Source organism: Talpa occidentalis, unplaced genomic scaffold (genome assembly GCF_014898055.3).
Source record: "Talpa occidentalis isolate TD23 unplaced genomic scaffold, MPIMG_talOcc4v2.1 talOcc4.3, whole genome shotgun sequence".
Classification (NCBI taxonomy): domain Eukaryota; kingdom Metazoa; phylum Chordata; class Mammalia; order Eulipotyphla; family Talpidae; genus Talpa; species Talpa occidentalis.
In genome coordinates this window covers 109,969,187-109,982,259 of record NW_023603184.1, presented here as the reverse complement: position 1 = coordinate 109,982,259, position 13,073 = coordinate 109,969,187, and the positions used below count along the sequence as shown (strand labels likewise).

The window sequence follows — 13,073 nt, the reverse complement described above, 5'->3', positions numbered from 1 at the left end:
GGTGAGCTATTGTATAGAGTCCTCTGCTGTTAAATGCACATGCAAAGATCAGACTTTAAAAACTGGGCACTGCACTGAAGAAGGGGGTACAGAGTTAACATGTAGGACAGTGAGTGCACCACTGGAGAACCACAGGAGTAAGGGTGCAGGGTGATGATTAATGGCTTCAGCCTGAGGCTCCTTAAACTAAAATAGTTTGAGCCCAATCTGACAGGCTACAATTTGCAGTTTGTGGTTGTGATGCATGAAACACCTGCCTTCTCCCACCGGAGCCAAAACCAAGACATGCAATGCTCACAAACCAGAATTTGAAGCACCTGGATCTTAATAACAGGACACAGCGTCCCAAAGGAAGGCTTTGCTTCCTTGAGAAGCAAAGAGAACAATTCACAGCTTGTGGCTCTGTCTCAATTATAGTCTTCACTCAGCTCTGCATCTATTACTCAATCAAGGCCTGGAAGTTGAGGCTGGCACACTTCTGTAGGAGACACTGTGGCCGAGGGGTTGATTGATGGGAGGGGATCACTGTGGACGCCCACCACATCACTTGCTTGGGCACCTGCAGCATTGGAGGAAGCTTGAACACTTGCTGCTCACTGGAGGTAATCTTTGTCACCATTACAGTTCCATTACAGGCCCTTCCAACCTGTTACCCTGCTGGCACCAGTGCCTTCGTCATCTGAACAGACTCAAAGGCATCAGTGATGCATGTCAATTCTATCTCTATAAAATTAAACCCGGACGATGTATAGAAAAAGATATGTTATAAACATGTACTGAAGTAAACCAACATAAATGTAGCCACTCAATGTAAATGTGCTGTGAATTATAAAAAATTCTACATAGCATAAAAATAAAATAGTAAAAATGATCATCTTAATAATCTTTCAGACATGAAGATATTACTTTTAGGGGCTCACTGGTTAGGACTATAAGAGAAAGCATTGTCTGAAACCCAGGTTCTCATATACACTCCAAAATACCACATTGTTCCCTGAAGCTTTCCTCTAAATTTCTTTTCCTAAGTATCATGGACAAAACACTTTCTGTCTGTCCTTCACACCACTGGAAAGTTGCCTGGGGTTTTCCTAAGTACAGGAGTGATTTTGATAAGGGAACTGGCCAACTATCATGACATTTTTACAGTACTGATTATAAGAATTCAGGTTTGTTGTTGACACTTTGATGGCACAAAAATTATTTCTCATATGCAACGCACACATGTGCATGTGCACGCCCATATGTTTTGATACATTCAAAATACTGAATGGTCTTCCTCCAATGTGTCAATTAAAATGATATGGAAGGAATCAGAAGTAAACAAAATAAGTACTTTGTTGAATGATTTTGGTATTAAAGAAGTTAATTTTCTCATATAACATATAAAACAATAAGGTGCATAAACATCCAGAGATGTTTATTAGGTAGTCTCCTTAAACTCACTACTTAAATAGGTTGGTTTATTATTTTTTTTTTTTTGGTAATGTCTTAGTCTTATATTTCACTTTATTATAAGTGTTTTAGAGTGTCACTATTTCCTTCATTTATTATAGCACACGCAAAGGTGTCAGGTATATCTAACACAAAATAATTGCTCAATAAATATAGGATTGCTGACTATTTGTGAAACATAATGTCCCTCAAAATTTTACAGATGTTTTAATGAAAAATGTCTCGTGTAATCATAATAAGCATAAAAATATCTACATATACTTTTTTATCTCCTTTTGTTTTTAAAGTAGTGAAAAATTCTAGAAATAATAATTGTACAGCAAATCACATCTTATATTTAATAGGGTTCATTGGAAATACATAATCAATATGTGCTCTTTTTGTAGAGTAATCCATTTTAAATATTTTAAGTAGAATGAAGCACCCAGGGATAACAAATTAAGGAAGTGGGCATTTATAGTATTCCTTCACTTATTGTCAGGATCCAAATTATTTGACCTAATATTACCATATACCAATTGCCAGTGACAATATCAGGAAGACACAATTCTGGACCCTGAAAATAAGTATAAATTACTTACATGTTGGACTCTAAGAATTACACATTCTTCTCTGAAACCCTTTTGTCTTTTTATACACAGTTTAACAGACTTTGTCATTTAGTTTTAGATTTGAAAAAAAACTTTAAAAGGGAAGGATGCAAAAGACAGGTACTTAAATGAAGGCCTGATATATAGGCAATCATTATCGGTTCCATTAGAGATGCTTCTGTATCAGCCACTGTCTCTAACTCTGTTGCCCCTTTATCAATGTGCTCTTGGGATCCCCAAATCCTCCCACAGTGCAACTGTAAACTAAAAAATGCCTGGAAAAGTAGGGAGAATGCAGATCTCTACTCCGGCTCCAGATCTGTAGCTGGCCTCTGCTGGTTCTTTCAGCCTTTGCTGTGCTGATTGTTAAGGAGTATGGGCCTATGAGCATATAATAAAAGTTTTTTCTTCATTTTTTAACATTCCTGAAATAGGATCCTTCTTATAACAGTGTATCACAATTCAATAAGTAGCAGATTTTAGGTGCACATAAAATATTGCAATTAATCAGTGTTGCCTCCTAATCAATAAAAAGAGCTATTTTGAATGTTATCCCTTAATAACAATGGCAAGAATCAGTAACTGATAACTGGGCCTCCCTGGTGACGCAGGTGGTTGAGCACAGTGCTATGAAGCTGTCCGCAGCCTCTGCAGAGCGGGTTCAATCCCGGCCTGCCTATGAGAACCCCACAGCGCGGCAGCCTTCCCTGTCTCGCCTGCTGCTCTCCTCAGCAGGGTATTTTGTCAGCCTGCCTGTTCTGTTCCCCGCTCTGTCTCTAGTGAATCCTCTCATCCCTCTGTGCATCTGGCCTGTACCCGGTTCTTGTATAAATAAATCTTAAAAAAAAAATTTAAAAAAAGATAATTTTAAAAAAACTTGATAACTTAAAAGTCAGGTTTAACACTAAAAAGGAAAACATGTAGCACACCATTTTGGCACCATTTTTTATAGGACGTAAAACAACATAAAACTAATCATAGGGCCTCCCAGGTGGCACAGGGGTTAAAGTCAGTGCTATCAAGCTATCACCAGTCACTGTAGTATGAGTTGGATCCCCCGCCAGGGAACTAATCCACATGGCACAGCAGACCTCTCCTGTCTTGCCTGCTTCTCCCCTCAGCAGTGTATTTCAGCATATCTGCCTGTTCTGCTCCCCACTGTCTCTGGTGAATCCTCTCAACGCCCCCCACCGACATCTCTGGCCCACACCCCAGTTCTTGTATGCATAAATAAGTAAATCTTAAAAAAAAAAAAACAAAACTAAACATATTCTTCTCCTTGTGCAGAAATCAAGTATCAAATTAGATACTTTTAATTACCTTCAAAGCCATCATTATCAATGTCGCCAAGATTAACTATAGATTCCCCAAATCTTGCTGCATATTTGTCACTTCCAATGAGTTCTGTTTCTATTTCATTCATTACTGCTCCCTAGACAGAAAAGGGGAGAAAAGGCATCATTACAACACTCTAACAACTTTACACATGATTTACTGCTGTAATTGGATATGGATTTTTTTCTATTGCTTCAAACAAGTTGGACAAACTACAAAGTAAGCTTTAGTACACACATCTCAGTTCAATTCAAAAAATATTTATCAAGTATGTCAACACATATAGTAGGATGATTAGAGCTCAAGGACATAAAAAAATTGTCAAATGCATGATCCCTAGCTTTGAAAATCCAATAAATCACTTTGATAACTCAATTTAGCAAATATTTATAGAGTTCCTACTAACGGCACACTGTGCAAAGAGTGAACAGGTGCAAGGGAACAAGTATTTGTGTACAAGACACCTTCCTTTTCCTGAAGTAGCTCACAGTTTTAGGGATGACTTAGCACTGGCAATTGGAGACTCACAAGTTGTACTGCTTTGCATAACAGGAAGGAAGCTGAGTGTATCCAACTGGCAGAGCCAGGAGAGATTTAATCAAGGAGACAACATTCAAGGTAACTATCCAAGGGTCAGCATAATTTTGATATACAGAGAAAATTATCACACACAAAAAAACAAATTTCAAAGTATTTGGCTATAACAAATAAGATAAAAAATCTCAAAGATTGGAGTCTTGAGTTTTTAAACTAAAACCAGGGGAAATGTACTCTCCATTTAGGGAACATCAGGAAGCCACCAAAAGTTTCTGAGTTGAGGAGTGCCACAACTGCAGTTGCATGGATCATGGATTGGTAAAATGATAAAGCTGGAAAATAAGTTATTATAAGAACTATTCAATAATGCTGCAATAATGAATCATTACAATAATGGCTATTGTTCCCAAACTCTGATTAAGTCACTCCCTCATAGTAATAATAATTTTAAAAAATCCAAGCATTGCTTCTCACAGATCTTTTCTTCTTTAAAAAGCCTATCCACCATTCCCTGACCACACAAGTTTTCTTCATGAGATGACCTTCATCTTGCTTTTTGAACTAAAAAAATCCCTATTACTCCTCCTGCTTGAACACTTCCCTTGTATTAAAAAACCTTGACCCAAAACCAAAGTGAATTACTTCATCCACTTGGGATGTAATAATAATGTGCCCTTTACCATGATGTATTTCCTTATTTACTCGCATGTTTATTTCCCTCCTGGTTTGTGAAGTCCTAGAAATCAGGACAAAGATTATCCTCAGCATTTCCAGTTGTTTCATTTGAAGATATTCATTGTTTTTATTTTTTTAATGAGCGACTTTTTAAAATCATCTCTCCAGACACAATCACTGGCACCAATAGCAGTGAATGACTATCAAATGAATAAAGAGCGAGAGCTTCACTCAGAGGGAAATACCTAATTTAAGGAGATGGAAGGAGAGACTTAAAGGAAGACAAGAAGACACAGACCCAGAACAATACAAAGGCACAAAGTCCCGGGGGTGGGGGTGTAATTAAAGAACTGGTGTCATGCTAAGCTTTCTCCAGTTACAGAGAATATGGCCAAGAATTTACCGGAAATCCTTATGTAGTAGTGCCAGTAAGAGGAAGCCAGATTCATTCAAGTATCATTTATTTTTGAGTACATTCTAAAATAATTTGAGTATCTACTTGCCCAGGGCTCTTCTAAGCCCTGAGGAAACAGCAAGAAAGAAAATAGATGAATCCTCTCCACATAGCATCTACACGGCGGCAGAACAGACACTAGCAGTAAATGCATAATGCCAGGTAGTGGCATTCTAGAGACTACCATTTTAGAGAGCTCAGAAATAGCAGGAAGAAAACAAGGGGAACATCATCTGTTCCAGGGGTTTTAAGAGCTGCAATAAATTATTAAATTAACCCTATTGTTTAACAGTGGCACCTCAGAGTAGGGATGAGGGAACAGAGGGTAGTCTAGTGGGTAGGATTCCTCCTCTTGTCCTTAAGCCAAGGAGCTTTACTTTTACCTGTCATTTTCATTTTGAGATAGCTAAGATTTCAATGAGAAAAAGGCATTATATTATTTACTGTATATATGCTACTGCTAAAACTGTTTTCAAAAAGTTTAGTTGCAAAGAGAAGGAAAGGAACTATGCAGAGTGAGGATTTGGCTAGTGTAAGAACACAGTTTATGCACAGGGACATATGAAACGTCCTTGGAAGAATAAAGTAATGCCTGCTAGCACTATAAGGAGATACTAATGATCAATTTGTGGATGATACTTCTGTTATTAAATTTAGATTTAAATATAGTATACAAAATCCCAATGCATAAATAACTACCCTCCTCTATACCTGGAACTGTGAGAATCTCCCACCTTTATATGAGTATTGTCTCTTTTAATCTGCTGCTTAATAGAGGAACTTAATAAATGCTCTGAAACCAATGAATAAGATTACAAATACTTTCTTGAAGCATTTTACTTTGTTGAATCCTGACTGAAAACACCGTGCCTTAAGAAATGAGCCAATCTCACAAACCTGTTCTCACTCTTAGATCAAGGACAGGCCTAGATGACATTAGGCTCTTCGGGTTTTTTGTTTTGATTTAATTCCAAAAGTGAGACTGATAACGCCAGCAAAACTCTTAAAGCTGATCTGCCAGGTAATCAGTTTCTACTCTAAAATATCTGCCATACTTTAAAACTCAACTCGTACTTTAAAACTCATAGCATTAATTGCCTATTTACATAACTACTATATGCGCATTAGACTAAGCTATGTCAATTCTACATTCTTAGTCATAGTTTACAGTTTCCACATTTCTTTATAAAATTACTACAAATAGAAGATAATTATCAAATTATATGAAGAACTCACTACAGAGTCAATAAGAAATCACATTTTGAGAGTTATGTAAAAACCATTCTTTCAAATTAGATTTGCCTCCACTACTTGAATGAACACATACAGACTGTGAGTATGTGTATTCCAACTGATCTCGTACTTCTGGAATATCAAAATGGGACAGATGTCCATTCATCAGTGTGTTCTGTGTCATTTTTAGACCATCAGCATTATTAGTAGAAATTTTATACTTTCATCAGCAGGATAAGCCTAAGAATCTATAACCTTGGGACTCTGCAGAAAGACAACCTTCAGTTTTCATCATAATCTCATAAATGGCTTCCAGTTTTTAAGCAATCTGACATACCAAGCCGGAGTTGATGTACACGAACACTCTCCCTTCCTCCCTGATGACACTCTGCATGGGGGCTCCAACGAGTAGGTCGGAGAAGCCGTCTGCATTGAGGTCCACGGCACAGACAGATGCTCCAAAGTAAGACCCAAGCTGCCCAAAGCAAACCAGATCCAGTCACTGAGTGAAAAGCATGGTTACTCACAAAAGCCCATGGTGATAGCAAAGGTAGAGACATATTACCTTTTTACCTTTCATTTCATGTAAGATGTTTAGTTTTTTTTCCTCTATGCTGAATATGTATGCCTGCAATTTGGGAAAGTAATTAGAACAGGTTAGACTGACAGCACATTGAATTATTGTATTTGAGTGGAGGACTATGTGTACCTTGGTGGGGGCTATGGTGTGGTAGCATACATCTGAAGGGTGCGATCCTGTATCTCTAAATCATATACAGTGTGATAAACAAATGTTAACTCAATAAAAAATTATTTGACTGAAACATAACTTATTACTGTTCAAATATATTTTTTAAATCCTTTCAAGAGTGATACAAATGGAAGCACAACTTTCTCAGACACTGTATTAATCCCTCACAGACAGCAGAGAAAGTAGTATGCCTCACTTTTCAATGTAAGGCTCAGCAAAAAAATTTAGTTTTTAACACCCATGCCACAACAATGTAACTATAAATAAGTAAAATAACATTTCATTTCCTTCTTCTTAACCACAAAACATGAAACTGTCTCAATTCCCCTTCAGTTGTAAATTTTCTAAAATAAATATAGTCCTGGACATTGTGAGATTAATTCACTCGTGAGAAAGGAAAGCCTGATGGGATTTTTATAATTTCCACAAAGTGCTTCCACTAAATTTCATCTAAAGCCAGGCAACTATCACAATTCTATTAAATTCAGCCTGTTAATCATATTTCTATTTTCCATTTTTTAGAATTTTTCAGTTCTTCCTTTAACATCTCATTCTCTCATATAATCTATTTGAATCTCTGTGAAAAAAAATACTAAAGTGCTGTTCTTACTTTACCAATCTGTTCGTGCTGTGGGGCTCCTCCAACTACTTCAGTAGTATGTGGACTCCGAAAATGACCAGCTCCAACGGAGTAGCCTTCAAGAAAATGGAACACCATGTGAAGCTCCTCATTTATGACGGGTAGACTGTATCATAAACCTTCTCATAAAATTAAATGTGACTGAATTAAAAAAAAGTACAATAAACAGTGTTATCAATATTTAGTGAATCAATACTCAAAATTGGTCATTGACTACACTTTGTAGAAATTAATAATGTGTATTATGAAAAGAGTCACATCTATTTCCAAGTCCTAAAAAATGCAGATAGTTCCTTGATTGTGGTTTATTAGTCTCTGTCTAGTATAAGGACATGCTAGATTTCAAAATTAGAACAAAATTTTAATGTATATAAAACATTTTAAATCTAGAATAATAAAGTCTCCCTAAACTTTGATATGAAAAGCTTCCTACTGTGATAAAAATTTTAAAACACAAAAGTGGAATCATTTTATGTTCTCATGTGCTAACACAACATGTACTTCACATGTAGCTTGGTTTAAACAAATCTGTATTGAAGAAACTATAGAAAAGTGTTCTTTTTATTATATCAGGAATTAATGCTAGAAAAATCTTGTATTTTTGTATAAATGTACATTTTAATATGTCTTAATACTGAGTTATTAAATAAGAGGAGGGGGTGAACAGGGTGGGCAAGAAACAAGATAAAAATAGTTAAGCTATGAAAATACTGTAAGAACTCAGGAGGCAAAGGTCAAAGTGCTGTTTTTAGACCCACATGTTTCACAATGTTACACTTGTCTGGAATGCCACCCACAGTCCCATCAACTTCCAGTTGATCCTTTTAAAAAAACTACACTTATTTAACCACTCTTACATGTTTAAATGAGTTAACTCATGTACAGTGTTCGCAAAAGTCCCTGGGATACAGAAGGTGCTCAATAGATGCTACCTATAAACCAGTAAGTTGACTGCATAAATACACATGCTTACAAGCATTTTACTGTAAAGAGTAAACTGACCTAGGAGTTCTTATCTAAGAATTATATATTGATGAATGTAGTCACATATGTAAATTTAAATTTTTAAGTTAACTGCAGTTCTTACATTGTACCCTTAAAGACTTTATATACCCTTTATTTAATGGCTATTGACTATTTTAATCTTTTCAAAAATGTAATTTCCCTTATTTAAAATTACTAGGACAGGACGTATAAGTTAGAGATTATTTAGCTTGTCAATTTTTACAGTACCTAAATAACTTCCAAATTTTACTTGATTCTTTTGGTCTAAAAAAGCCTTGTATTTATTTGTAGTTATGTTGTAGACAAAAACAGAACCAGTCCAGTAAGATGATCCTGGGGCTCCCATCACAATTAAATCCTGTTAAAAGAAAACAACAACAACAATTTGTTGTCAATTAAAAGTTTAAACTCACCACCCAAATCCTCCTTGGAATAAAATTTTAAGTAAAAAATGAAGAAAATAGATCTTTGTACTAAATTTCGGAAATCTGAACAATTTGTACTTTTTTTAAAAATCAGGGAAAAGCCAGAGAAGTTAGCTAATAGAGTTTTACCAAAATGTAGAATTTCAGAGAAGAAATTTTAAAATTCCCACTAGATTCCTAATAGTGTCCACTTATCAGAAAGCAGACTTTCAAATCAAAGGTAGAACCATTAAATACTAAGCTTTCAGGAGAAAGGCAGCATGGTGTCTATTAAAGCAAATCATATCTGGGTAATTCATTAGTGCTCATTAGGAGATAATCATGTGTTGCCAAAGAATAGAAAGTAGACTTAATTTATTTCAATTTGCAAAAAGCCGTCGATTAATTTCCTTAACTATGTAAGCTGAAGAGAGGGAGTGCAATGGAATTTAGAGCATATTTGATGATAAAAAGAAGTTTTTTAAGGAAACAGCAAAGTTTGTAAAGACTTTCAGCAATCAAAACCTATTTAATATATTTCTTAATTTCCTAAATAATCCTGAACTTTTAAAAAGGGTCAATCTAAATATAAAAAAAGCATTGCTATATATTTTTTGTACATAATTTTGGGAAACTGCTACCACAATGCATGATACTGCTAATCTTCATAGATCAGAAAGCATTCATGAGTTCATGAATAATGGGTTTTTAAGAGAAACTGGGAGATTTGGGGGTTGACTACAACTGCCTTTTCATTTATTTTAGAATGTCAGAAAAAGAATAAAGTTTGTGAATACTGTACCTTACTTAAAATGATATTAACTTTTCATAATTTTAATGAATACTGGACCCATGCTTACTCTCCCTCTCAACTAGTAAGAAAAAAATCACACACTTGGATATTTTTAATTCCCAAGTTAACAAAACAACTATAGCTACTTTTGATATCCATTCAAGTATTAATGAAAGTGACATACTTTAGGATATAGCATAGTTTTTTTGGCCTTGTGTAATATAACCATCTAAGTATTAAATTTTTCTCAAAATAAATGTGGAGTATTGAGTGGTAAGAATTACGTTATGATAATCTCAAATATGAAATATTGTTCAGATGTTACACATTTTCATTTCAAAGCATGCCTTTTAAACCTTCAGAAGAATTAAATTCTGTATGCAAACACTAAATAGCAGCTCTATTATTTTTTTGACTATTACCTGTGTGTAAAAACTAGATATTCCAGCTTGACATGATGCAAAATTTTCTCCAAATTTTCTCACATAATCTAAAATTAAGTAGAAAAACAATTCAGGATTTCATGTAAAAATAAAAATATAATCTGCTTAATTTTGTTACAGATCCTTACAAATATACCTCTTGAGGTCTGTATTTTACACTCCAATTTTATAAAGTCTAACTGATAAACTTAAAAAACACAAATCTCTCCCATTTAAATCTTCAAAATAAACCTATAAAACAATAATGAAAAAACATCTACTCCTGCCTCTTTTTTTCATGGGAAGAAACAGGCAGCACACACACAAGAAAATCAAGTGAAAATTTAAGAAAAAGGTAAGATTTGTGGTTTCTAGTCTAAGATTTCCTTTTTTTTTCTTATCTATTTATATTTTTTACACCATTTGTCATTTTTTACAGTGTTTGCTTTCTTTTCTCAAGTATAGTCCTCATAGAATTTCTACCACCAATTCATCTGTGCACCATCACCACAGTCCCTTGTGCTCTTCCCGCCCTCATTTTGATCACTCTCCATCCCCCTCCCCTGCAGAATGTCTAGGATTTCCTTTTAAAATAGGCTTCATAGATTTTGCTTAGTTGAAAATAAAGGCTGCAGTCAAGATCTGCATGAAGATGGAGGGTCTTTTTATTACAAAGGCCCCATGATTGGATGCTCTGGAACTTACTACAAAGACAAAGCTTTACTTCTGAAAAAATAACATCAGCAAACCTCTATGAAAATAAAAATCAGAACCACACTTGAATTTTGGCTTTACTAACCAGGAAAATTGGATTGCCAAGTCATTTATTTATACAAGAGCTGGGGTACAGGCCAGAGAATGCGGGAGGGTGAGAGGATTCACCAGAGACAGAGTGGGGAACAGAACAGGCAGACTGACGAAATACACTGCTGAGGGGAGCAGCGGGCGAGATAGGAGAGGTCTTCTGTGCCATGTGGGATTCTTGCCAGCTGGCCAGGATCGAACCCACGCTGCAGAGGCTGTGGACTTCACAGTGTGGCGCTCAACCGCCTGTGCCACCAGGGAGGCCCTATAATTACTACTCTTGCATGATTTTTCACGCCCTTAAAAAATTTATATTAATTTTAGATATCTTATTAGGTTTATGCCATCTTGAATTTTGTATACAATGTGGCTAGGATATAGCTGAATAAAAATAAAAACTTTACCGTGAAAGCACTTTGAAGTATAAACTATAAATCACTAGGATAAAAGGAATAAACAGAGAAACCCAGACTGTGTTTTAATGCAATTGAGAATTAAAATTCTACTTTAGTATTCTTGATATTCAAAGGAGATTGGGAACATAAATGATGAAAATTTCTCCATGACATCACATTCCAGAGGAAGGACCTTATTATTAATAGTATCTCTCACTGAATTTGCAGTTGTTCAAAAAGCTGTCAAGTAATAGAAATTTCCTTTGGACACTGGGATAAGCATTTTGGTTAGAAAATTTAGAAACTAGCATTTTCATAATTCTGAGTTTTCCAAAGACATTTTTTAGAATTTTAGTTACTACAGATAAAGTTTTTAATACTCTGTCAACATTCACCCGTAGCTTTGCTCACTTCAGTTATTTATGCTCTAGATCTGTATGCACTAAAGCTAACCTTGGCTTAGAATTTTCATGGGAAAGGCCTTTCAAACCTAAGACACCAATCATTTGTTGTTTCAAGGACAATGTGAACTTGCAAAAAATAAGAGAAACCAAATGGAAAAGATTTGTTTACACTTATACTTTGAATGTTTCTGAATTTAAAAGCTAAAAGTAAAGCAAGAAACCTGAATACTCTTCTTACTTCTGATTCAACCTTTTAAATCTAATTTTATGCTTTAAATATCCTACACCTATTTGTTGGGCGTTAGGCTCATTACACTGAATGAAAATAAATTAAATGAAAAAGGTGGCAATTATCAACAAGATTCTAGAATTACTCAAACTGTAGAATTTATGTTCTTAAAAACACAAAGGGCATTTTTGAAAACTAATACTACAGTAATTGGGCAGAAAATGACAAATATTTTGAGTAGTTAAAAAGAAGAGCTATTTCAAAGAGCTCCTTCGCTCTCAGCACATCCAAAATTGAAAATTAAAAGAGTTTAAAGCATTTACTTGTTTCTCTTGAGAGGTTAACATAAAAGTCATGCCTTACCTTGGTAACAGGGAGCTATTCTTTTACTCAGTTTGGTTCGTAAATCAGCAGGTATTCCATAGCAGATACCCGAGGGGAGCTTATTATCATTCTTCATGTAAAATATGTTTTTCCATCTATGTCCACAAGCCTGAAAAAAACATAAAAGTAGAACAAATGATGTGAAAATCCCAACCAAAACACCTGCTGTTACAGTGAACCAATTCCAATAACCTACCACTATGGATCCATTTTCTCCTGGCTGCCTGGAAAGCGTGACTCCCAACCACTGATTGTCTCTTTCTTCCAAACAAGTCTTTCCACAAGGTTCTCCATCAGGGCTACCTACAGCATGCAGAAACAATTTCATTATCAGTTATCTTGAAAACAAGGTTACTCTGCCAGAATAGAGAAAATAAACACACATGTTCATCCCAATGCTTTTCCTTCATTCAGGAGGGAATGCCTTCATGCCCTACTTTTCTATGATCTTATATTCTGTGCATAATGTGGGATAACTGAATTCTCTGTGCCAATATAATTGTTCCCTTACAGGTGATTTTTGTTTCTAGAAATGACTTGCAACTGGCACACCATGGAGAGATGGC

The 13,073-nt window shown here is 35.4% G+C and overlaps 1 protein-coding gene across 4 annotated transcripts in view; it reads right to left on the bottom strand.

Annotated features, from left to right (window-relative positions):
* Window positions 1-13,073, bottom strand: part of ITGA4 (integrin subunit alpha 4) — a 79,997-nt gene that overhangs the window by 51,612 nt on the left and 15,312 nt on the right. For all 4 annotated transcript variants that reach the window (XR_008553597.1, XM_037523657.2, XM_037523658.2 and 1 more), the window contains exons 3-10: window positions 12,704-12,810; window positions 12,487-12,616; window positions 10,292-10,359; window positions 8,901-9,030; window positions 7,638-7,723; window positions 6,842-6,904; window positions 6,614-6,751; window positions 3,363-3,474 (exon numbers count right to left, since the gene is read on the bottom strand). Coding sequence is in view for 3 of the 4 variants with exons in the window: in XM_037523657.2 (XP_037379554.1) it covers window positions 3,363-3,474; window positions 6,614-6,751; window positions 6,842-6,904; window positions 7,638-7,723; window positions 8,901-9,030; window positions 10,292-10,359; window positions 12,487-12,616; window positions 12,704-12,810 (834 nt within the window). In the remaining variant the exon portion in view is untranslated. The remainder of the gene's footprint in view (window positions 1-3,362; window positions 3,475-6,613; window positions 6,752-6,841; window positions 6,905-7,637; window positions 7,724-8,900; window positions 9,031-10,291; window positions 10,360-12,486; window positions 12,617-12,703; window positions 12,811-13,073) is intronic.